The 25954-nt window shown below is 44.5% G+C and overlaps 1 protein-coding gene across 1 annotated transcript in view; it reads right to left on the bottom strand.

The window, feature by feature from the left end:
- Positions 1-25954, bottom strand: part of Uvrag (UV radiation resistance associated) — a 269111-nt gene that overhangs the window by 34525 nt on the left and 208632 nt on the right. The window contains exon 13 of the mRNA XM_028877489.2: positions 24160-24238. Coding sequence (XP_028733322.1) covers positions 24160-24238 — 79 coding nt within the window. The remainder of the gene's footprint in view (positions 1-24159; positions 24239-25954) is intronic.

Here is a 25954-nt window from a genome sequence, read left to right as displayed (position 1 = left end):
TCCATACTAAGTAAGATTTATTAGGTAAGAGAAAAAGTTAAGAGGAATAAAAACTAGAATATAGGCAAAGTAATAATTTCTTTACAGACACATCAATATAAATCTAAAAATCCAAACAAATCAAGTAAAAACTCATCAAAACCTGTAAAGCAGCCCAGTACACCACTACGGGAGGGGTGGGTGAGGTAAAACTACAAATGCACTTATTGCTAGCTGTCATGTGCCCCGTGCAGGGTGGCCGATGCATCTGGGGGGAACTGAGTTGTCAAGTACAGGAGTGAAACACGCTTTCCCTCCTCCCCGTTGTGATGGGATCCTTAGGGGAAAGTTTTTGTGAGGCACAGGCCTGAGCTAGGACCTGACCGACAGCAAAGCTGAACTGTGAGCCAATCACAGGAGAGTCAGTGGCCTTGGAATCCCAGGCTGGGAGGCAGGAAGTGCCATGGCGCATGTGAGCTATGTGTCTAGGCTACTGGGCAAGGAACTATTTTTGCATAATTCCATACAAAAAATCAGGACTGCAAATTTTTTTTTTTTAATAAACAAAGCTTATGTTATGTGCTTATCACCTAAGCAGGCATAGACAACTCCAGTTAGCCTGGCAGGGGCTGTGAAGAAATCAGCACAGATTTGCCTTGGACGTGTTAAAATCGCACTGAAATGGGATGGCAGGTGAGAGCTTAATTTTCTTTTTAAATATCACTCTCTGGTATTATTAATTTTTGGAAAAACTATGATACAAAGCTGCTAATTGAATCTATTAGTGGTTCCAAGGACTATGCCAAGTTATTAAATAATGTGATCTTCTACCTTCAAATTACCACGTTGACATTAATTTCCTAGCTAACTCCCCAAATTTCTGACTCAACAATAATATAATTAAAATCCAATTCAGTTGGTGACATGTGGCTCTAATCCCGGCACTCAAGAGGCCGAGGCAGGTCTGTCAGTTTGAAACAGGCCTGAGCTCCACAGTGAGACCCTTTTCTAAAAAAAAAAAAAAAAAATCCACCTCCCATGAAACGGCACAGGCGTTTTAAAAATCCACAGAGCACTGGAGCTGGAGTTCTAGGTTTGCTCTGCCCGGCTGGTTACTGCCTGTGCCATCCTGCAAAATGCTTCTCCCCGCCCCAGCCTCCGCTTCCTCTCCCACAGAACACACACAGCAATGCCTGCTCCCTACAGTCACGGCAGGGCGTGAGATGCCATAGGCAAAACCCGTAACATAGTCTGTGAGTGGCAAGCGTCTCACACACGGTAACTCTCTTCCCTTCCCTCAATAGCCAGTCCTGTGAACATGACTGCAGTCCCAAAACTAACCATTACTACTCTATTTTCCTGCCTTACTCACTATCAAGTTTTCTTTCTAACTTCTTTTACTCGAGACTCTATCCTCCTATTTGGGGGTCTTAATTAGATAAGGAATGTTTAAAAAGCCAAGACTTGCTGATGGGTCGACTGAAGGGAGGGCATTGGAAAATGGACAGGAAAACAAGAGGGATGGCGGAGGCAGGGCCGTTAGGAGAGAGCACACACTGCATGCCTTGAAACAGACTTAACTCCTCCGGACCTGGGGTTACCAGGAACCTAGCCATTTAACGAGTATCAGAATTGGGACTGCCCCTTCACCCAGCTTTGCTAGTGACACTGTCTGGGCTTCCTGGTCTACTCCGTCTCTTGTGGAGGTTCAGAGATGAGAGTCATCCAGCCAGCAGATATTGGACACCTTTTTGTCATAGGCCACAGGCTCTGTTGCAAAGATACACTGGGAAAGGCAGCTTCTGCTTTGAAAGAATCCTAACATAAAGGAAACGTTACTTACAAGTCAGAAACGAGGAATATTAAAAACATCACAATGGAGGACAGTCCTCACGCACAGAGAAGTGACCCCTAACTAACTCTCAGGGGACAGGGAGGTTTGGGAAGGACCAACAGTCAGCCGGGCTAAGCACTACGATGTGGAGTTGGAAGGAGAGAAGGAAGCCGCGCTCCAGATGACGGCTTGCCTGCCTCAATGATGTCGGAAGGAAGAGAGAAGCCGGGAAGCTCAGGGGCTGGTGTGGAGGAGGGAGATCGGGAGCAGAGCCACGCAGCCTGCTGGGGGAACAGCGGACCTCAAAATCCCGAGGGCCCCAAAGAAGGAGCTGGCGTGTCAGACGGCAGTGTGGGTATGCGGAGTAGACAAGTGAAACAGCCTCAGAGAAGGGTGGCGATTTTATACTAGGAAGGAAAAGAAGTGGGGCAGAGACATGGCCCCAAATTCCCATCCCCCCCCTCTGTCTTCATCACTTTCTTGCTACTTCGGACTTCTAGGAAACAATTCTCCAGAGGAAGTAGGCTGCAGGTTTCCACTCAAGAGAAAAAGGGGACAGGTCTTTGGCTGTCCCTGGCGGGCGGAAGAGTTGGGAGTGTGTGAGACCCTCGCCTGCCCTGCCTGCAGGTGTCTTAGGCTCCATTCCAATCCCCCTGAGGGCAGCTGCTGAGGCTTCACTCAGTTGGGGACAGTTCCAGTGTCCTCAGCAAGACAGGAGAGGCTCTGAAGTCCACAAGGGGCTCTGAGGGGCCTGCCTGGAATAAGCCTGTGGCACGGTCTCTCATGAGCAGAGTCTGGTGCCAGGGTCACACGACAGTGACGTAAGGAGACAGGTGAAGCTCAGCTCCCTCGCAAGGAAAGCCTTGCCCTCGCTGGCTCTTTGGTTTTAGGGTTCTCCACACAACAGACTTATTTCCTATGGCTCTGTCCACACTCATCTAGATTTAGCATGCACCCAGCGAGGAACTCAGAGACTTAATTCATCCCAGGCATCCCAGGCCACTGCCTGGCAGTTCTACCTGTTAAAAATATTACTTCTCTGGTGAGCTGAACATTTTCCCTTTCTGATTTCTAAATATTAACCCAGAGTCTCAGCCAGGTTTAATTTCACTCCTCTTGGACAACTTTCCAAATAAGAAGATGGCTATCTCCTTCCCTGGGACATATTCTTTACTTATGTTTTAAATTAAGTAGAGTAATGATAGATTTAACATATTTCTGGGCTTATCAATAACTTCCATTACAGTTTTACTGGGTATTGGAGTAGGCTTTCATGAAGCCATGGTGAAGTAAAGTCAACAGAGAAGGAAGGGGTCCTGGAGTCCCTGGCCGCTCTGTGTTTTGTCTGTGAAAAGAGCTGCCTGGTGCCAGCAATTTCCCAGCCCGAGGGCCTGGCCTTTCCTGAGTGACAAACACTGCCGGTCCTGGGATGAATCTTTGACTCTTTACAGTTATGGTCATGCCACGCTCTTCCTTCAGCCTGAAACAGCCTCCTAGTTCCTTCCAGTCCTGGCTGCTGTGGCTGGATCTGTGGGATCTCCCCGAAGTCCTCTCATTTGGGACCCTACCCTACAATGCTGCCTGGCGCCGGGACTTAGAGGAGGAAGGTCATGAGTGTGGGGCCCTCACGGTGGAAGACGAGGAGAGAACACGTTTGCTTCCACTGTCTCTGCAGCTAAGACACAGTAGGAGGGCCCCCTGCAAACTGGAAGGGCCCTCACTGACACCCAGCCTCCACATCATGACAGAGGCTGGGGTTAAACGACCCAGGCTATGGTGTTTTCCTCAAGACAGCTCAAACTGACGAAGACACTGGGCGATCTACAATCTTTGACGGTGTTTTAGATCACAGTCCAAACCTTACACACAGAGACGGTTTTCCTGATTGAACAGTGGGAACAACCCACATGATTTAACAATCTTCTTCCACATGCCAAGCTCTTTACTTACAGTATCTAACTTACAGTATGAGACCATCAAGGTTTCTTATGTTTGTCTTAGAGGTGACAGTGTTGAAATCTGAAAAGGTATACGATGCCTAATAAGTAGCCAAGACGATATTCAAACCTGGCCTACCTACTTCAAGCCGTGAATGTCTAACATTGTCGTGTGTCCCACCCTAGTTACTGTCTTGGCAGCATGCAAACCATGAGGGACTAGACCATCACAGAGGGACCGAACACGCTTCAATATGAAGAACACTTTCGCTCAGGTTCCCATGCAGACTCTTTTAGAAGGTAGTAAATGTCTCATTGATTAGGAGGAAGTGCAGAGTCTGCTTCGTGGGGATTTCTAGTCTTAGCACCCACACAGGGCTGGCAGTGAGAGAGCTCCCTGACATCTGTGGATTTAGTTCTGTGTAGCAGGAGAGAGAACACTCTCGAGAGCTTGTTGGTGACTTGGGGCACTCCCTCACTAGTGTGCTTGGATCTCTTTCTGCCACTGGACACAACGACATAAGGCTGAATTTGGTAATTTGGTCAAAGCATAGAGACAAAAACTAAATTCACTGTGATTTCTTCTAACTTTAAAATAACCTTTTCTCTTCACTCCAAAACTTGTGGGGGATTCCTGGGCTAAGATGGCTGCCGGAAGATGGCGACTCCTGCAGCCCCCTGAAACTCTAATGAATGTTAGTGATGGCATGTTCCTTCCTGTGCCTTTTTAGAGAAGCTTTTAGTACTGCATGTTCTCATTACCTCAAAAGACAAGACAGAGTTATTTTCCCTTGCTGGCCCCTCTAGCTGCTTCTTTGATTCTCGTTGTGTGCCTCTAACATGCTGATACATTTAGGTGTGTGTGTGTGTGTGTGTGTGTGTGTGTGTGTGTGTGTGTGTGTGTGTGGTGTACTGTGTTTATCCTGCCTGGGATTTGCTGAGTTTCTTGAGTCTATACATTGAAATCTTTGAGAACTCTCTCTCTCTCTCTCTCTCTCTCTCTCTCTCTCTCTCTCTCTCTCTCTCTCTCTCTCACACACACACACACACACACACACACACACATTTTTCCCTCCTAAGTAGCATTGAGAATTGAATCCAAAACTCTCCTGTTGAGCTACTTTGAGACAGTCTTACTAAGCTACCTAGCTTGGTCTTGAACTTCCTTTCAAAGGCTGATTTTGAACTTACAGTCTTCCTGCTACAGACCCTGAGTAGCTGGGGTTTCTCTGCTATCACAGCCAGCTCAGACCACTCATCTGTAACTCGTTCTTCTGCTTCATTCAGTCTCTCTTGTAATTACACACACACATCATCCCAGAGGCACCTGGGAACGTATTTGGGTTTGTGTAGTCACACAGAGGTCAGACCTTTTCATACTTGTTCCATAGGCCCTGGAGCTCAAATTACCTAATTTTCAGTCTTTTACTTTTTCTTTAGATTTATTTTGCAATCTCTATTTTACTATTAAACCTACCCAGAGGCTTGACTTCTATGTTAGAGATTGTCATGGGCAGTGGTGGTGCACATCTTTAATCCCAGCATTTGAGAGGCAGAGGCAGGTAGATCTCCAAGTTCAAGTCCAGCCTGGTCTACAGAGCAAGTTCCAGGATAGTCAGGGCTACACAGAGAAACCCTGTCTCAAAAAACAAAAACAAAACCCAAACCAAAACAAAAAACAACAACAACAACAAAAAAAAAAAAAAAAAAAAAAAGGAAAGAAACTGACCCTTTAGTGCTCCTCCCTTCCACATTTTTTTTTCTTTTATAGTTTCCTGTTTCTGCTGACATTTCCTAGGCAGTTGTCCCCATATCTGTGGGGACTGGTCCAGGACTTCCTGCCCTAAGAAAGCTGTGGTTCTCAAATTCCTTCTACGAAGTAGCATATTCTCTGCACAGAACCTGTGTGCATCTCCATATACTTTACATTTAAGTCATGGCTTGCTACTTACAATACCCAGTGCAATGTAAGCACCTGTGAACTGTTGGGGGATCGATGAGAGGGAGACCAGGCCGCATTCAACGCAGATGCCTCTGACCAGCACCTCTGAATCAGTTAATGGCATCTATCTCTGTGGAACCCATGCACGGAGGACCAACTCTATTCACCTTCACTAAAACAGAGGCTTTGTTGAGTTTACACCTGAGATCCAGCATTGGGAGGATGAGGCAGGAGGATTGCTGCAAGCTTGATGACAGCCTGGGCAAGGGATTGGAGCAAAACCAAAACTCCCAAGACAAAAACCAAACCAAACCCACAAGCCAAAGAGTGTGTTCTCTTGCGCCTTTAGCAAGATTGTAGTAGTTATTTTAAAACTCAGGTCCACTAACTCCAACCTCTGAGTCAGCTTCATTGATCTTTCTTGAGAATGGGGTTTCCTTCTCCAGTTCTCCCCTTTATCTATGCCTCCCTTCGCTTTCCCGGGCTGTGTTCTCCAGAGTTCTGCTCTCTGGGTTTTCAACTGGACACCCAAATGTCCAGGAGAATTTCCGTTGCCCACAGGCCACAGACAGGGACTTGCACTCAGGCTAAAAGCTGTCAGACAAGATACTCACCATGTCCCTTTTAAGTTTTACTCTCTAGTAACTGCCCACTTCCGGTTAGTCTCTGGTGCATTTAGGTGTTTGTCTTTATCATACTTTCACTGATAATTTCTACTGTTTAATCTGCAGGAAGTTGATCCGACAGAAGCCACTTAGCAATACCAGCAGCAGAGATGCCAAGAGGGGCTGATGTACACAAATATGGAGTCATGTAGATAGTATTAAATAGATACAACAGAGTCAGACCGGAGAGATAAAATAGCATCAGAAAGTTGCAAGCTGCTGGGTGGTGGCGCACACCTTCAATCCCAGCACTCGGGAGGCAGAGGCAGGCGGATCTCTGTGAGTTCGAGGCCAGCCTGGGCTACAGAGTGAGTTCCAGGACAGCCAGGGCTACACAGAGAAACCCTGTCTTGAAAACAAAACATAGCAAAATAAAACAAAAATAATCGTCCCCCAAATAAAACAAAACACTCTCCAAGAAAACAACAATAATTTAAACAATCTTTAGTATGTTAACACAGGTAAGAGAAAATATAAATATTACACACATGGAACAAGAAGATATTAGCTAGAGAGAAAAAGTTCTTAAACATGAAAAATAGGAAAGCAGAAATGAAAAACACAAGGGCATAAATCAGGAGGTAAAACAAGAGCTAGTGAGATGGAAAGCAGGAAAGAGGTAAGATTAGAGGGCCCGTTCAGGAAACTGAGCGCTAAAGAAATAATTCAAAAAGAAATAATTCAAGGACACTTCCCAGAACTTAAGAACTTGAGTTTTATGGTCAAAAGGATCACTGAACAAACAACTAACATAACAGATTAAAAAAACAAGGCACACAGATGTCCCTGGACCGAAACAGGCCTACTGTAGTAGCCAAGGAAGTTGCGCATCTACTCAACTGAAACGGAAAACAGGAAGATTCCCCCTGCCAATCTTCATGAATGTTGTCAGGATCAAATCAAATAATGACACAGAAAAATCTTTTGAGGAAGCATCCTGAGCTTCATTTCACTGTATGGCTTTGCAAGTTGTTTCATTTTTCTGAGCTTTAAGGGGCTCATCTGTGAAGTGGGGGTGATTCCACCTGTCACAGGGGCTGCGAGGACTGCAGGACCATGTCTGACACATAGCCATCATGTCTGTTACCTAGGACAGCATCTTCGCTGCCCACATTGGTTTTTAGAATACCAGTTGGTTAGTAAGAGTCAACAAGCTTTCACAGAGGACACAAAGCAGACGGGGTACTTCTACGTCAGAATCCCTAAGCAGAATAAGCAAAAACAGATTTAAAATCAACCACACTATGAAGTGAGCACATCAATTTTAGAACCATACCTGTCAGCTGAAATATTTCCCAGGAAGCTTACAGAGGAATTCACCAAGAATACTTCTTCTCATGGGTTACTTCTGTGCACTAGGTACGTTTACAAGCACACACACCAAAGGGTGTGAGAGTGTGCATGCAAGCACTAGGAGAAACATTAGACCCACTAAGGAAAAATAAATCTCACATGAAAATGAGGCAACCGCAGAGACAACATATCGGAGAGGAGCGAAGCTGATGCCGTGGGACACACAAGCCAGTAATTTATGTTAGGGCTTCACAAAATGTAGGCACTAGGAAAGGAACCAAACTAAGTCAAATTACATCAATGAAAAGGTATGAGAAACTGGGCTGTCCCGGCTGGGATGCAGCTCCTTGCTCTGAACAGCGATGCCTGGGGTTCAGATGACTAGGAAAGCACCGTGACATTGAAGACAAAGCCTGTTCTCATCCCCGCTGCGGAGCCCCCAGCCGCGGGGAACAGCGGAACCATGCCTGGTGCCATACATGTGATCTTGTGGGTTTCTGCCTTTTTTTCTTTATTTTTTTGGGAAAAAGTAAGTTCAGATCATTTCTAAACTAGCAATTTGTCTGTCTAGATTTTGTTAAGCCTGTTATGGTTACGATAAAATATGATCTTTCATATTAAATCACTTCTGACCTTGGTAAAATATTGCTTTATATTAACTGGCTCTTGGGACCCTTTAATTTTATGAAACATGCACTTCAGTTTTTAGAGAGTATGAAAGCAAAACTGAATATTCCTGGTCTACTACATCATGTTAACAAGCTAGCATAGATCTGGGAACACACAGAAAATAAAACAGCAGATCTCCATTGAATCAGTTTCAAACAGGAAAGCAGGCTGACAATTAAAAAGAAAATATAGCCAGCGCTTCAAATCCCTGCCCAAGGAGCGGGGCGGGGGGAGCAGCTTCCCGGATTCACGGCTCCCCGCCCAAGGTCATTCTAGGGAAGAAAGTCACAAGAGTGAAGGACCATAGGAAATTCCAACACCCACTTTAGGGCAGGAGGCAGCACTTTTATGGATGTATGATGACAAGAATTTCTGGAATATGTGGTGTAAAGAACTAAAACCTTGTAGGCTCGTGGACAAGCGAGGGCACTCACAGTTCAAAGTACGTCTAGAAAGCAGCGGGAATGGGGTCACATTCTTCATCACAGAGACATAGCCAAGTGGCACGTCACCTTTGTATTACTTAAGCCAGGTGACACTCTTCAAGTCCTCTGGAATGCCCAGGCAGGGTCGATGGGGCGGGACACAGCCGAGGGCTCAGGGGCGTGAGGGCCATCGTCAGGCACGTGGTGTCTAGCATGTAGCAAGAGCCCCTGAAATGCTGAGAAATGAGTTGCAAAGTGAACGGAGCCATGGAAAAAGACTTGAACGTTCAGTTCTGCTTTTCGATAATCACCTAAACTGGAACGCCACTCTCAAAGTACCACTAAGAGCAAACGAGGAGCTGTGACAGAATATCAAGAAACTCAATGCTTCCCGAGCAAAGAATGTCCTCTCCGGATGAAAACGTAGACTGGACCAGCACTGTTGACTGACACGGCTGGTTTACTTCGGAATAAGCTCCTTATCCGACTGCAGCCCGGGAGAAACAGGCATCTGTGTGGACTGCAGACTACACTGGCCGCCTCAGATTCACTTCTGCCTCGATGGTGTGCCCTTAGCTATCTAAAACCAACCACGAGCTGGTAGAAAGGGGGTACAGAGGGGAACTAATATTTATTATGACCATGTTCTAATGATTTAAACATTTTATTTATATATTTCACTTAATATCTCATTGATATATATCCTTTTCATATTTCAAATGAGCTTGTGTTGACTGTACATTATCATTCTGAACCAAGTTTTAGAGAGCTTCTATACTGATATAAAGGGAACCATGAGCAGAGAAACCATGGAGTGCATCCTTCAGACCTCCTATTACAGAGCAACAATTGACTGATGGTCCCAGCTACTAATTCTGGATCCATACTGTGGATCTAGCACCCCCCCCCCCAAAGATGGTAAGGCAGAGACGCTAACTAAGACCTGCGGTACATGGACCTCTTCCAGTGGGCAGCTGAGCTTGTGGGCTTCCTGTAAATTTGGATGGATCTTTTTCAGAACCGAGTCACAGTCCAAAATTCCTCCTAACTAGTCCCCCCTCCCTCCTTCCTTTCTATAGGCATCCTCTACACATTAGGCTTTCCATCTTTCCCCACTCTCCTCAAATCCACTGTTTTGACATCTTAGTCCACTCCTGGAATCTGCTCCTTGTTGGACTCAATATAGTCAACGAATGTGAATGCTAGTATCCCGTGTGATTACTCAGGAGGAAGAGAACACCAATAGCGAACACCCTACAGCGACTCTGAGATGGGTTTCACAGTTGGGAAGTCTAATACAAAGAGCAAATTCAAAAGGCCTCCCTCCGACCTAACGTTCTCCTTCTGCACCTGGGATAACATGCAGGGATGAGGACTCAAGACTTGAGGCGATGTGTAATGAGCTGGAAGGAGAGCAGCGCAGCGCTAGCAGGTTTGCAGAGCTGGCTGGGGCTTCCTGGTATGACAAACTGAAACCACAGCTCTGCAGAGCAATCAAAGCAAAATCAAAAGTGAAATAGAAAGATGCCATAGAGCCACGGCACAGCAAGAATGCGGTCCCTGACAGATTCCTCCAATGAGTCACATCAGCAACCCAGCCAAACTGCTCAAAAGGAGATGATAATAAAAACCCAAGTCATTGACTGTCATTGACTGGACAGATACTTTGGTGAAGGTGATGTAGTGAGGAAAACTGAATCTTACATGGAGTTAGAATTATAGGCACTTGTGAGTCTCGCTTATCTGGGTGCTGGGGACCAAATTCAGGTCCTTTGCAAGAACAGTGTGCGCTCCTATCCACTGACTTCCTAACCTCTGAGCTGTTTGTTTTCTTTTTAAAAAAAGGATTATTAACTTTATTATATATATGTATGTATATATATTCACATATATACACATGTATGTGTGTGTGTGTGTGTGTGTGTGCGCGCGCGCGCCTATGTGTTTGCACAGCATACGCATGGTGTTCAAAGAGGTCAGAAGAGGCTGTTGGATCCCCTGGAACTGGAGTTACAGATGGTTGTGAGCTGCTATGTGGGTGCTGGGGACTGAACCCCGGGTCCTCTGCAAGAGCAACATGTGCTCTTAACCACCAAGCCATCTCTGCAGCCTCTGTACTATTTTTCATAAGAAGAAACTTTCATATCACTGCGCCAAGACCCAGAACCTAGTACATTCATTCAATGAGTCCTTTCTGGCTTTGTGTGTCCAAAAAGTACACAGACCTCTGTATAGATGCTGTGTTTCAGTTTAAAGTTAGAAAAGCAAGACATAACTTATAAAGTATAGGAAAACCAGGATAACATGTTTTGTTTGGAAATGATTGTACAAAAGATATGAATTAACTTTTAAAATAAACAAAATGAAGTATATCCTAACGGCTGCGTTTTAGGAAGGGGTAGACCAAAATGACAACATAATGATGCCTCTGCTTCTCACAGCTACAACTCACTAGAATATCTTAGACCATCACTAAAAGCTCCACATCCTCTTAGACTCTTGCACGTGGTTATTAATGCCGCCTCTATGGAAATAAATAAAAAAGCCCTGATGGACGATGGAAAGTGCATTAGTGTCCATGTTATCGCTCTTGGTATGAATGTAATGGGCATCTTAATAAGGAGATATAAACTAATGTCACTGATTAGAAAATGCATCCACTCACAGCACTTCGCATCCTGCAGTGGGGTCTGATGGTCTTGTCTGAGTGGAATTACTATAAAGCAGATGATAAATTAGGGCAAGGGGCAGAGGGACACATAAATGTGCCTCAGAGACGAAGCAATTACATTCCAGGACATCACAAGTTCCAGGTCAACTCACAAGACAGAGCTGTGAGTCCTGAGCAGTCCTGCCGACCTGGGCAGTCCACCGCTCAGAACAGGCTGGGGCTGAACTATTTTGATAGCTGGGCCACGGCTTTTCTTAGTCGTAATAACCCGAAAGTAACATTTACATGTTTTAGTCTTTTTTAATCTCCTAAATACCATGAAGTGATGTTTATCAGAGTTAAGACACAGGCACATTCCGCTTGGATGATTTCACCCCCAGGGGAACTTGTCATTATGAGAGCTTATTAAAAGAAAGCAAAGCTTCACAAATCTTTCAGAAGAATCCTAAGTGACATTACAAATGAAATCCAAAAAAAATTGGTTTTGGCTTAGCTATACAAAGTAATTTCCTTTTTGTGGTTAGCTTAGCGGTCAGAGTCCAGCCATCTTTGGATGGAGTGACCACCGCAATTTCTATGTGACTGGCACAGAGGCAGGCTCTCCACTCTCTGCAGATTGGCTCTGATTTCAGTGCTCAGCGCAGGGATTGACCTATACTCAGTAAATGCCCACAGACTCATTTCCCACCGGCTCTTGGGAAATCCCACACATTTGTAGGAATGTTGGAAAGAAAGACATCTGTCTAAAGCCAGCCTGCTCATCTGCGGAGAACTTAACTACAAGTCCTTAAGATGCTCACAAATGCTGTTTCCAGCGTATCTTTCCGTAACATAAAGGACAAAAACACCAGAAATACTCCACATACATTTGCTTCAGTCATTTCTTTAAAATTTCTTCTCCACCAAAAATTTGTCCAAGCCTGCTTCCATTTCTGAAAATAACACGGAAATATTTTATGATGATTAGGTCCACAGAACACACATAAACACCCACTCTGCCTACATATACAGTATTGCAACCAAGAAAGGCAGATATACTTATTCGTGATGCTAAGATAAACGAAGTGCTCTACTTCAAAATCCTTTTTTCTTCTGGGGTATATGACAATAAAAGTGGCACCTTTTGTCATGGCCAACGCCTTCTTAAGAGGCGACGAGTATCCAACCGACATAGTGCTCCATAAAATCCTCTCACTGTTGTCCCGGAGAAGCACAGGACACGTGACACTCAGATTAAAGGATCAGGACAATAAAACAAACTCTGTGCAGTCACTACCCAGGCTACAGAGAGGTTTCTGGGCTCCAGGGGGTCCCCAGGAACCCTCCCTGTGCTAATTCCTCCCCTTTCCTGAGAGTAATCGAGCCTCCATTTGATGCATAGTTTTTATTCGTAAACAATACTGACGACCTCTGTCTGGTTTTGAACTACGTGTGGACAGAACACTGCAGAGATCGCTCACCACCACCCCATCCACTCTGAAACTCAGCGTCTGACAGGACTCTGTCCTAGTCACTGCCATGGTCTCCTGGTGGCGCAGTCCTCCATGTGTAAACACACCGTGATTAATGATGGACACACTGCTGACAGACTTCAGCCTGTCTCTAGTCTTTGGCTAGTGTGAACGCCGCTGCTATAAACACTCTCATATACAGATGTTCAACTTCACTGGACAGTGCCCAATTATTATTATTTTTTCTTTTTGAGACAGGGTCTCATGTATCCCAGGTTGGACTCAAACTTGCCATGTTAGTCAAGGAGAAACCAGAACTTGTGATTCTCCTGCCTCCATCTCGAGTGCTGGGATTACAGACAGGTTCCAACATGCCAGACTAGCATATCAGCAGCTAGCAATGATATCCATGTGGTGTTCAGGTGTGTCTGCAGGTAAAACATTCACATATATATTTAAATTAAAGAGTAACCTCTGTGTGTGTGTGTGTGTGTGTGTGTGTGTGTGTGTGTGTTAAAACCATGTATGTGCTCTAAAACCAGGCTGGAAGGCACAGCAGAACAGTACTGACAGAGGAATGAAGACAGTGTTTATTTACTTCAGTCTCCTTGTCAGGGACAACCCTGGGCTTAGAAAGACTGGGACTCCCTGGTGTCACCATGAGGAAGAGGCATGCTGCCTCAGCGAATCAGTCAGATGCAACTCTGAAGCGACAGTATCTCTGGAGCTTGAGGCCCTGGGCTGCCTCGCAGGGCACCCTGGGAACGAGGCAGGGCTGCCAGCTGTAAAACTGAACACATCGAGACAAAGCTAGAGAGCTTCAGAGCAGCTTGGGGAAGGTGGAAGACACTCCGTGGCACACCAGAGACTATGTGCCCTGTCACATGAAAACAAAGAACCCAAGACCTGGAGAGAAGTTCCTTACATGAAGTTCAAAGTGACACCACCAACCAGGAAATGACCCCAGGCCTCTGCCCCCAAATTGACTCAGCCCAGGGAAGAGTGCTCTATTTCAGAAGGCAGAAAAAAACAAAAACAAAAAAAAAAAAAAACATGCTTATCTTCTCAATTTCGTTATGAACTAATGAGTCCTAGAGAGCCGGAGTCTCTGTAAAGCAGGAGTCTGCATCTCTTGTCATATCTGTCCCCTGATGCTGAAGCCACACAGTGATGTGTGGATGCAGAGGAAACCCTGTGTCCTGGTCCCAAGTCACTGCCAAGTCTTTTTACCATTTTGAGAATGTAAAAAAAAAAGTCAGTAGGCCTCAGTTTTGACCCAAAGAAATTACAGCTAATTTCATATGTATTCACACATTCTGTTATCAAAGTGTGCTCAAGCCCAATTATTTCTGATTTTTTAAGCTGAGTGTAATATACAAAGCCTAATTTGCCATGTTCACCCCTTCAGTGCCCATTTTAGCTTATGTTTTAATCTACATGAATAGCATGAGGCAATTTGTGGATTTTGTTTTAGTATCTTGAATATATAGCATCATTTTTCTTCCCCTGAGGTGGTTGTGAGTTGTTATGTAGCCCAGGCTGCCCTCCTGAATCAGCCTCCTGGACACCAAATTCTAAGTTCAGTCCTAAAACATCCTGACTTCATTTCACCATTAATTAAAAATATTGTAGTTTATTGATAGCAAACAGAAAACATACCTAAAATTTTTTTAGCAGAGCCCTAGAAACATTTCCAGGAAGTGTGAGGCTGCTTTGGCAGTGGCTTTAGCCTCCTGCCAGTGGCTGGCATATGCTGGCATAGAACATTGAAATGGGCCGCAGGTGGGGCAGGTCAGGAGGGAGGACAGGGTGGTGTAAGTCAAAATCCATCAAATTCCACATGTAAGTTGCAAGGCATATGTATTAATTCAGTACAACATTTTGGGGACTCTAATTAGCCTAGCTATAATCTTTTTAAAAAGTATTATCTATTAAAATTGTAATGGTTATTCATAAAACATCAAATAAATAAACACATGAACTTAGCACTCACTAATAATCAAGAACTAGAAATAAAAATGGGGGTTATTACCTCCAAGAATTTAATATTAACAATGTAAAATATCATGAAAGGGCAAAGAAATACGTATGTCTAACTTTGTAGTGTCTCTATTCTCTGATCCTGAGAGTACATGTTCATTTTTTTATCACCCCTCCCCGATGTGTGCATGCTCTTGGTTTGGGACAACTTCGGGGGGGGGGTGGCCCCCGAGTACCCTCCTCCTTTTGTTTGAAACAGGGTCTCTTATTGGCTTGGAACAGCACTGAGTAAGCGAGGCTGGCTGGCCACTGTCCATCCAAGGAAGTGGCCCTCCTTGCTCTTCAGTTTGGAAGTGTGTGCTGTCCCTGCCTGGCATTTGTGTGGGTTCTGGAAATCTCAACTCTGGTCCTCCCACATGAAAGGCAAGAGCTTTACTGATCTAGACATCTCTTTAGTCCAGGATCATTTCCTTCTTTCTTTCTCTTCTTTTTGACAGGATTCTATAGTATAGACTGGCCTGGGACTTATGCTCTAGCCCAGGCTGACCTTGAACTTATGACAATCCTCCTGTTTAGCCTCCTAAGTGCTGGCATTACAGGTGTAAGCTACCACACCTGACCTAGGTATCTAGCATATAATGCCAATATTACAGTGGAAGAATAAAGAAATATTGGAAATGACCTTAATGTCTACCAATAAGGAAACTGTTAAATGCATTCTGGTAAATCCACACTACAGAACAACCTCCATACAGTTCTACTTACCAACAGAAACTGTATTCACAATATAGTTAATAGGAAAAAAGCAGAAAGTGCAACATACTGCACAATCAAAAACTATTTGTTTACTATTGTGTCTATTTTAACTATGTACTCTGGGCACCCTTGGTGGAAGATGGGGAGTCTGAGGCCAGTCTGACCCTCACAGACCTGAGCTATGTCTCAATTTCTAAACAGCAAGCACTCTACCAGACTGCCTGTGTTGAGTACCCATTTCAAGCTGTTATTCTATAAACCATAAGCTATACATTTCCCACAAAGCACTGCTTTAGTGGCATCCCCCACTTTTTCCCACCTTAAGTGGAGTCTTGCACATAGCCCAGGCTTGCCCTAAAGTCTCTGACCTCCTGTGGGTGCTGGGACGAGTACAGAAGAAGGTTACTATGCCCAGCTAAGTGCCTAACCATTCAGTATGCTGCCTTTGTATTAGTTAATTTTAATCTAATTTTTTTGGCTATTTACTTGCTAAATTTACATTAATAAGGATGCTAATTTTATTGTCATTGGAAACTCAAGCTTAAAATTTTAAAATGTTCTTCTCTGATGAGCAACAGAATTCAGATGTATAAATTTTTTTAGAGTTCACTTCTTCAAATATCTTATGTCTAAACTATGCTGGTCAGTTTGATGCCAACTAAAATCAGACCAAATTCATTTTTCATATGGCTCATAATTCATTTCATAAGGCTCAATCAATCACAAAAAAATACAGTCAGGATTCCTATGTCTCTGTACCAAGCACTATTTCCTTTCAGTTGAAATGCATTCTTTGCATAGCTCCCTCCCAGCAGATGTCACTCGTGGTGATGCTTTGAAAAGCCAACTCCATAGACGAAGAAGCTAAAATGAGTATCTAAAACGATGACAGAGGGAGAGAGATGTTACGGATGCTAAGCCTAGCAAGATGCTAAATGTACACCTTTGCTTCCAACCACAGGAAAAAGTGAAGGTTAGATACCATGTCTCTTGCTGGCAGCTAGGAAGAAACTAGCAAGCATGGTCCCTGTTCTCAGAGTGGGATGGGTGGCTCTCCAGGCCTTTCTTTGTTCACCTAGTACTCTTGCCTGAGTGTAAGAGCTTAGTCTTCAGGGGTTCAGTATATTCAACAGTAAAGTGAGTATAATGACGCCAGTGCTTGTAGGGCGTTTGCAATCAACAAAGGAGATGATATGTATGAATGGGCTCTGTGCCTGAAAATAAGCTATATGCAGGAGAGTTAGGGTTCTGCTTTTCTTACTGCAAAGATGTTCCTGGTATGGGTTTCTTGTTTCAGTTTAAAGTTGGAAAGGAAGTCCAATGATGTAAAGTCTTATCAATGCATCATTTTCCATATTTGAAGAATATGGTGATTACAGCCAATATAATACTTAAACTGTCTAGTAAACTGCTTAATAACCGATGACGGCTCTTCTAAAAGTTAACAAGTTAGTGCATAAACATTCAACCAATCATTTAAAGTACAAAGCATGCAATCTCTCTGAGCTCAAAACGAAAAATTTAAAGAACTATATATATATTTCCGTGTCAAAAATCTTCATTTAAGTATATATGCCCTCTATTTAAATACATGTTTATCATGCCTGTGCACACCCACGCGGAGACAGAGAGGAGGGGACGAAGGGAGGAGGACGTGGAGTGGAGTGTCAATTAACTATCTTAAGCAAGAAGCTGGCTTCTTAGCGCATTCTCCCAATATTTATTAATACACAAAACACGTCCAGGGGACTGATCTGGCCACATTTAGGTTCTGATATAACGTCTGGTAACTGAATGGCTTAGGAAACAACAGTAGTTAGCCAAAACCATCTTTCCTAGTCCCCTATGGAGGCAGCCTCTCTCTGCTCCTGCCAGGCTGGTGAGCGTATGCCCCAGGCAGTCCTGCCTCTGTCCCTTGCCTCTTGCACTAGCCAGAGCTGCACCCTCTCCACCTCCCATGAGATTCAGACGCCATCACCCTTGCCCTTTAGTTCAGACTGAAGTATTCCTTCTACACATACCAGTAAGAATGGCAACAACAGTAACAATACGTGGCAGCTGTCATTTATCGAGACTCCTTTTTGTGGACAAATCCTGATCTATGACATTATCTCAACTATACAAGTTAAAAAAAAAAAAAAAAAAAAAAAAAAAAAAAAAAAAAAAAAAAAAGCCAAAGATCCAGAAGTTGCCCGGGAGTAGTGCAAATATGGAGAATTTAAAATATTCTATTCTATTTCTTTTGCAATTTCCCAAAATTTGACTATAGGCCTGTATTATTTTTAAGTTTGGAATTTGTGTACATATAAGTGTGGCTCTAGGGTATGACCCCAGGACCTCATGTATGATAGGTAAGCATTTGCCCACTGAACTATATACTTAGGCCCAGAATTTTTATTTTAAAGGAAGACGACACAGGGCCATGCTAGCTTAAGGACAGGTATCTAGATTAATGGAAGAGAGTTCAGAGGTTAGAAATAAGCTCTCACACGCACAGTAAAGTTCTTTTGACAAGAGCGCAAGGCAACTGAGACAGCAGCATGAAGTCATCTCTCCAACACGTGCTTCTGGAACAAGTGGATATCCACACGTGGAAGAATAAAGCCAGAGCCCTTCTCTACACCCCCCCACCCCCCACCCCCCGTGATTCAAATGGACCACAGATCTAAATACTGGAGGCAAAGCTACCCCAAAGGGAGGCTGGAGCGAGGATGGCTCGGAGGTTCAGAGCACCTGTTGCTCTGTACAGGACTCGAGTTTGATTCTCAGCACCCACGTGGTAGTTCACAACTGTCTGTGACTCCAGTTCCAGGGGACCCAACGCCCTCTTCTGACTTCTGCAGACACCAGGCATGCGTGTGCACACACACACATATGCAGGAGGAGCATCCATACCAATAAATAAATAAACTAAAAAAAAGCTACACAGAAGGAAGCCTAGAAGTAACCGTGTGCCACCTTGCCGAGGTCTTCTACAGAAAGCACAGCAAGGGGAGAAAACAGATAAACCTGGGTCCCATCAAAACAAAAACCTTGCACTTCAATGAACATGATCAAGAAAGTGAGAAGAAAGCCTGCAGAATGGGAGAAAAGACTCACCTTGATTATTTATTATATAAATTATATTTAATGTACATAAGCTAAATGATCATACAAACAATGGGCATGTACTTTAAATGCTGCCTGACACCTTAGCAGGTAGAAAAGACTCCAATCAAAGCCGCAGCTAGTGGGATGGCTGCACTCAAAGAATTCATAATTCACAATAACAAGGGCTGGCAGGCGTGCAGAGAAGCTGGAGCCCTCAGTGTTGGCAGGAATGTACAATGGTGTAGCCATCAAAAAATGTCTGACAAATAGTTAAAACATTCATCATAGGGAGATAGAACTCAGTGGTGGGATGCTTGCTTAGCCTGCATCAGGCTCTGGGCCTGATCCTGAGTACAGGACTTAAAAAAAAAAAAAAAAAAAAAGGAAAAGAAGAAAAAAAAAAATCAAACACAATTTATGGCTTAGCAATTCTACCACTATCTACTATCTATCTATCTACTCAAGATAGGTACTTGAGAATAATGAAAATATGTGCCCATAAAAACTTGTATAAGATGTTCACAGCAGCAATAGTATAATAAACAAGGTCAAAATCATTCAAATGATTGTCAACTCATGAACCTAAGTATGGTTCACCTCTGTATGCCATTCTAATAGGTAAATGATTTGCCAATAAAAAAGAATGTCTGGTTCATGGTTCCAACATGGGTGAACCTATGCTAAGCAAAAGAAGCCAGGCTGAAAAGACCCCAAATTTTATGATTCCATCATCAAGCAATGTCCAGAATAGTCAAATCCACAGGAACAGAGAGCAGACTGCTAGCTGTCTAGGAACGAAGGGGCTTTGGGAAATGGGTATAGCGTTTCCTTTGGGGGACGATGACAAGATCTTTAGATCGACTATGTTTGAAGGAACATTATTTGCCAATATTAAAAGACAGTAAGGGCTGGGGAGACGGCTCAGTAGATAAAGCACTGGCCGTGAGGACCTGAGTTCGGATCTCCAGCTCCCATGTAAGATCTGGGTTGGGTGTGCCTGTCACCTCAGTGTTTAGGGGAAGGCATTGATGGAGGATCCTTGGGGCTTGTTGACCAGCCAGTCTAAAAGAAGTGGTGAGCTATTCCAGGATCAGGGAGAGACCCTGTCTCAAAAAATAAGGAGGAGATTAGAGGAAGATACCCACCAAGGACTTCTGGCCTGCACATGCATGTGAACGGGCTGCTCTATCAACACGCACACACCAAGCTACTGGATTTTATACTTCCAGTGGGTGAACTGTAAGGCATGTCAATTACATCTTAGCAAAGTCTTTTTAAGAATATTAAATATGAACTTTCACTACATTATTGCCAAATTTTTGTTGGCAGCATGGGGAACATTTTGACTATGGAAAAATCCTTGGAGGACTGGGACTACAGCTCATGGTGGTGTGCCCAAGGAGCATGTGTGAGGCCCCATGTTCAATCCCCAGTACTAGTGAAGAAGAAAAAAGAACAGTATTTGGAATGTTATTTCTGGTTCCCAGAGAATCACAAACTAAAATGCATTTCTCCCTGTGTCATATACATTGAACTGTACGTTGGAGAGACACACACAGATTTAAGTTGATGATGGGCAGGCACTGATCCCATCTAAAGAGCCATGGACTGCGGGCACCAGGAACACGAGTGTTAGAGAAAGACCATGACCTCACAGGACACAGCTTATTTAAAAGGAGAAGGTGCTTTCACTTTCTATGAAGTCTGTAAATATGCGGCGACAGGAAGGGGCAGAGTAAGAGGGGACAGCCATGGAGAGCCTGGGCTTTAGTATGTGTGTTGCTGTAGTGAGCACCAGCCCTAAGTAAAACAATTGTTTTACTTAACTCTTGGCACAGAGATAATGGTCTATGTGGAATCCATAGAACGGCCTAAATTTTAAAAAAGGAGTTAACAGTCATCAAGCTAGCGGGAACACTTAATCTAGACTCTCTTTGTCAATGGGACAGGTCTGTGAAGCTACAGATATTAGCACATGGGCAGTTCAGTATCTTTAACACTAGTTCTAGAAAGTGCGCAGATATGAAATGGGCTATAGGATTGAAATCACACCAAAGTCCTTACAGTCAACCGAATGTAAGTCGTCATTGCTATTTGTAAAGTGTATCCACCAAGCACTAGGTTCTCAGTCCCTCAGCTTTTGGGGAGGAAAGAAGAGGGCATGTTTTTAAAAAAAGCCAAAGGGAAGGTGAAGAGCCCACAGAGAGCTGCTGAGCCTGGCATGTGCTATGCTGCATTACTGGGACTCACAACGGTAGGTCTGTCTCATACCAGGTCTGACATCGATCTGGGGGCTGATACACACATCCTGTCTTATTAGAGTATGAGCAGCCGAGGGCTTTTGTAGGAAGTCTGCATGGCCACACTGCCTAGGAGAGCAATCCAAGTGTTTTGGTCTCAAAGGTCCTTTACGCTCTTCAAATTAGTTAGGACTCTCAAAGACCTTTTGCATATGTGGGCCACAGACATGCTAACATTTGCTAATTAGTAATTAAATAAACTTTAATCATTAATTCATTAAAAAATAAGAGAGGAGCTAGAGATATGGCTTAGCAGTTAACAGTAGTTGCTGCTCTTCTAGAGGACCGGGTTCAGTTCCCAGCACCCACATCTGAGTTTTTTTTGAGACTTGCACTAGCTCAAGCAGCCTAGAAATTACTATGTAGTCCAAGCTGGTCTTGAGCTCAGAGTGATCCTCCTGTCTCTGCCTCATAGGCTGCAATACAGGATTTATGCCTGAGTCTGCCAGGCCATTTCTGCAGCATCCCCTGCTGCCCAGCAGCGAAGGCTATCTCCTACTGAGGGGGTCTGGTTCTGGACAGAAGCATTTGGCTGGGCTGACTCACTCTCAATGATTGGTCCAGCACACACCCCTCAGCCTGCAGTGGCATGCAGAGGGCAAGCAGGTCGGCTGGGCTCTCTGCTCTTCTCATGATTCTTTAGGGGTTCTGCTTGAAGGTCTGGGCTGTTAAAACTCGGGCTGGACTGATCCCAAACCCTGAAGTAACAAATATTACCAAGTTCTGTCATTTCCTCCACCAGAAAAGTGGTTTTACTACTACTTCTGGTTGTGATGAAAGGTCCTATTGACTATTCAACTCCTCAACCAAGTTCTGGATGCGGTATTAAATGACTTCACTCCTTTTCTCTGGCGCTTTAACACATGCTAGTGCTTTCATCCACCTCCACTAACGTGGCTTGTAAATCATGGAGGTGGGGCTGCCTTAAGGCAGGACTTGTTCACATCTCTAGAGATGGGGTATAAACGAGACTGACTGAAAAGACAAATTCTTCTTTGACAGCATGCATTAGTGTGTACAGATAATCCTTCCCAAGTTACACACATCTTATTGCTGTGAGGCTGGCTTACGAACCATAGTTATTAATAATTTTATTACAAATCAGAACATGGAAAAGTGATGCCAGTCAGGTCAAAACAAAAGAAACTTCCCCAAAGCTTCTTGAGGTCACAAATTTGCTAAAAGTTTCTTTTATGTGCTTAAAAGTGGCTTCTTGCACAAGATTTCAAATCTATGGAAGTCTGTTTTGAAGAAACAGAAAATGACACCAGAGAGCAAGCTACTTGTTTCCTAGGGCTAGAGTAGACAAGCTATTGCCTTCCCCTAAAGAAAACAAAGTTGCACACACAATTGCTATAGGCAGGCTGCTTCTTAGGCCGATGAGAACATTAGTTGAGCACACTGTGGCCTGGGCTTGGGTAAGAAGTCAAAGGCTACTTGGAAAGTGCTCCTAAGTGATCCGTTTGAGAGCCAAAGCAGAGCGCTGACTTCCACAGCACAGAGGCAGCCTCCACTGGACCTTCCAGCTGGGCTGCTCTTACATCTCTTTACACCACCTTTTCCATTTCTGCTGGGAACACGACATGTGTATGTGCATGTGTTCTTGAGTTTGAAGCGGATATATATTTATGAGAGATAGGCATACTTCTTTATAAGATCCAGGCACTGCAGCTGGGCAGGTTGCATCCGGAAGCTTCCAAATCCAGTGCCTACGTGCACAGAGCAAAAAACAGCAGCAGAAAGGGCAGGAGAGAAGAACCTCTGAACTCAGACTAGACATGAGTTCTTCTAAAGAGTGCCGCTTTTACTGCTGACGACCGTGACTCTGTCCCCAGGGCTGAGCCCCCCCGGACACACTGCCACAGTCCCTCGTTTGCCAATTTACTTCATCTTCCTTGGTGTGACAGTAGTCTGGGTGTTTCGGGACTAGACCAGCCTGCCAATGTATGGTCTTTTCCATGGAGTGATACAACTGTGACAGGGTGTGTGAGGCAGACAGACTTGACATTAAAGTGCTGCTTCCTTGACAGAAATACTTAGCTGCCCAAAATAGGGGTGTGGGGTGTAGGGGACGAAAAGAGGGGCTCAAGGGAAGGTGAGTCATGGGCAAAGCCTGTGTGTGGCCGCTCACCCTGCTTGAAGTCGTGTGAGAGTGAGAGTGGTGTGATCCTGAGCACGCGGAGCTTGGGTTAGGAAGTAAGTGTGCAAACTAGAAATAGGATCCAATTTCAGAAAAGGATAACGATCTTCATAAAAACCACATTTCAGAAAACCCAACATTAAACTGATGTTGTCCGAGGGGAAGAAAGGCAAAGATAACACAGATGGAAGACTCATTCGAGTCTGATTGGACTTTAGATTCATGTGGAGAAAGGACAACTGAGGCTCGTAAAAAGCAAAGCATCACAACGCTTATTACTTCTATAAAATCGAAGGTCCGAGGATCCAGCTGACAATGTCTTTAAGGGACAGCAAACCGTGGCTACTCCACCGGGTGATATTGCAATCGGATGGATGTCCAAAGGGAGGACGAGCGCTGAAGCAGGCCTTCCCAGACAGCTAACAATTCCTGCAGCGTCCACCTCTTGAAGTAGCGCCAACTGCACTAAAGAAATGCTGTGGGCTGCTTTCAGGACAACACAAACTCAGGCACCTGATACCCTTCCTATGGCCCGTGGAAAACACTGTTTAAGGGCGACACTAACTGATGGGATGTTGAAAGAGCCACAAGAATCCAAGATGGGTTGGGAAGAACATGTGCTTGGTCTTTCCCTTTGGGCCCTGGGTAATGAGGTGAGGAGCCCATTATGGACTTGCCAAAAGTACTAAACTTTTACTCCATAGACAATAATGCAAAACGAGTCCCCAGAAGTGGTCGAGGAGAAGAAAGCTATTACCAATCGAGCAGCAGAGCCAAGGGATTGTTCAGACCACACACTCAAGCCCAAGCCTACCAAGAAGAACTCAGAAAAGGACGGCGAGAGTCAGAGATGGATTCCAGCGAATACCCACTGCTTCTCCGAGTTCATTTTAATGTCACAATAAGACTGTGGCCAACACACGGCATTGCCATGTACCTGGCTAAAGTGAAGGGCTGGCTGCAGTAGTTAACTATGGAGAGAGGGCGAACAGCGGAGTGGGTGAGAGGAAGGAGAAGAGCCGCTTACCTGGGCAATGTTCTTGTTCAGAAGGTAGACACCATAATCAAACTGCAGCTTCTCCCCTCCCTTTGGATACAGCGGGAACCTAAGAAAGGTAAACAAAGATGAGAATTCTCAGGAACAGGTAAGCTGACCTCCACACTGTTGTCAAAGGCACAGGTTTTGTAGGTGCAGTACAAGCACCTTGTGATTGATTTAACCATGGACTTGGCTATGGCGGCTGCGATCGACTAAGATCGGTGTCAGAATCAACTTCCATCTTCCCACGGAGAGACTGAACACAAAACAGGGGTGCGGAACACCAGTGACCCCCACCTCCAAGGAGCTGAGTCTCTGCTTCCTGTTACGGGTCGGAATCTTACCATCCTATGACAAAGATCCTCCAAGTATTGTAATACCCTGGCCTTGACATTTCAACTCCTAGAACTAAATGGGAAAGATAAGGGGGAACATCAGACTTAAAAACAAAATATAAGGCTGTTTCTCTTAAGCTGTCCAGTCAACATCAATGCCAAGGATGAGCCAAAACTCATCTAAAATTCATCCCCTTTGCAAGGCCAGCTATGTGGACTCAATATCTGCATGGCAATGTATTCCTGCCACCAAACTCAGGGATGACTGGACATTGTGACCTGCCTCACTGAGGCAGCAAGGCACAGGCTTGGGATCTCCTTAAGACGAGGCGGTATTTCAGGGAACATATTTCTCTCATGAGGTCCCCTTCTTCCCCACGCACAATAGGAAGAAGTCAGTGTACACTCAGTTGTTTTGTCCCTCCCTCCCTGTCTCTCAAGATCAAGCATGAGTACAATGATCTGAAACAGACTTCTCTACAGAGAGATCGGTCACCAGAGCTTCTTGCTGTTTTTTCTTAATGGCAGCCATGCTAACAGTGTGGTTTGAATTTGCACGATGGTCAAATTGTTGTTTGGCATTGTTTTAAATGTTTATTAGCCATTTCCAAATCATCTTTTGAGACTACCTGTTTAGTAGCCCATTTTTCTACACTGCTGGTAGGAATGCAAATGCTCTAGCCACTATGGAACTAAGTATAGAGGGTCTCAAAAAGCTACAAATGAAACTATCATTCTGGGTATCTACCTGACCATGCTAGGTCAGCACACCACAGACGTGCCTCCATTTCCATGTTTACTGCAGAACTACCCACAACAGCCGAGTGATGGGATGCGCCCAGGCATCTGTCAGGTGAATGGGTAAAGAAGATGTGGTATACACATATTGGAACTTCATTTGGCCATCAAAAAGGACAATATCACGCTACTTGCCGGAGAATGACTGGGACAGGAAATCACTACGATAAATAAGCCAGGCACAGACAGACCAATGTCACCTCTTTATGGCTACACCAAAACATCTGCCTGTCTGTCCATCTGTCATCCATGATGAATGACATGAAAGAAGGAGACTGAGGGGAAGAAGGGAGGGCAAAGGATGGGGGGAGGGAGGGCACAGGAGGGGGGAGGGCACAGGAGGGGGGAGGGCACAGGAGGGGGGAGGGCACAGGAGGGGGAGGGCACAGGAGGGAGAGAGAGTGGGGTCAAACTTCATGATATATTTGAAAGAAACTAACTGAAACCCAACATGATGAACATTGAACACATATTAATTAAAAAAAAAAATCAACCCCAACTTAGAGTCATGCAGCAAATGCCACCTTGCTTGGTTCTGCAATGTGGAATTACTCTCAAGAATAACATAACCATAGTGAAATGAAGAGTGTGGAATAATTACAAACTTGATTGTCTCAACTGCCTGAAGAAAAAAGGCATTAAAAAAAAGC

Source organism: Peromyscus leucopus, chromosome 1, assembly GCF_004664715.2.
Source record: "Peromyscus leucopus breed LL Stock chromosome 1, UCI_PerLeu_2.1, whole genome shotgun sequence".
In the NCBI taxonomy this organism is placed as follows: domain Eukaryota; kingdom Metazoa; phylum Chordata; class Mammalia; order Rodentia; family Cricetidae; genus Peromyscus; species Peromyscus leucopus.
The sequence above is the reverse complement of the archived record's forward strand: the minus strand, read 5'-3'. Positions and strand labels throughout refer to the sequence as shown.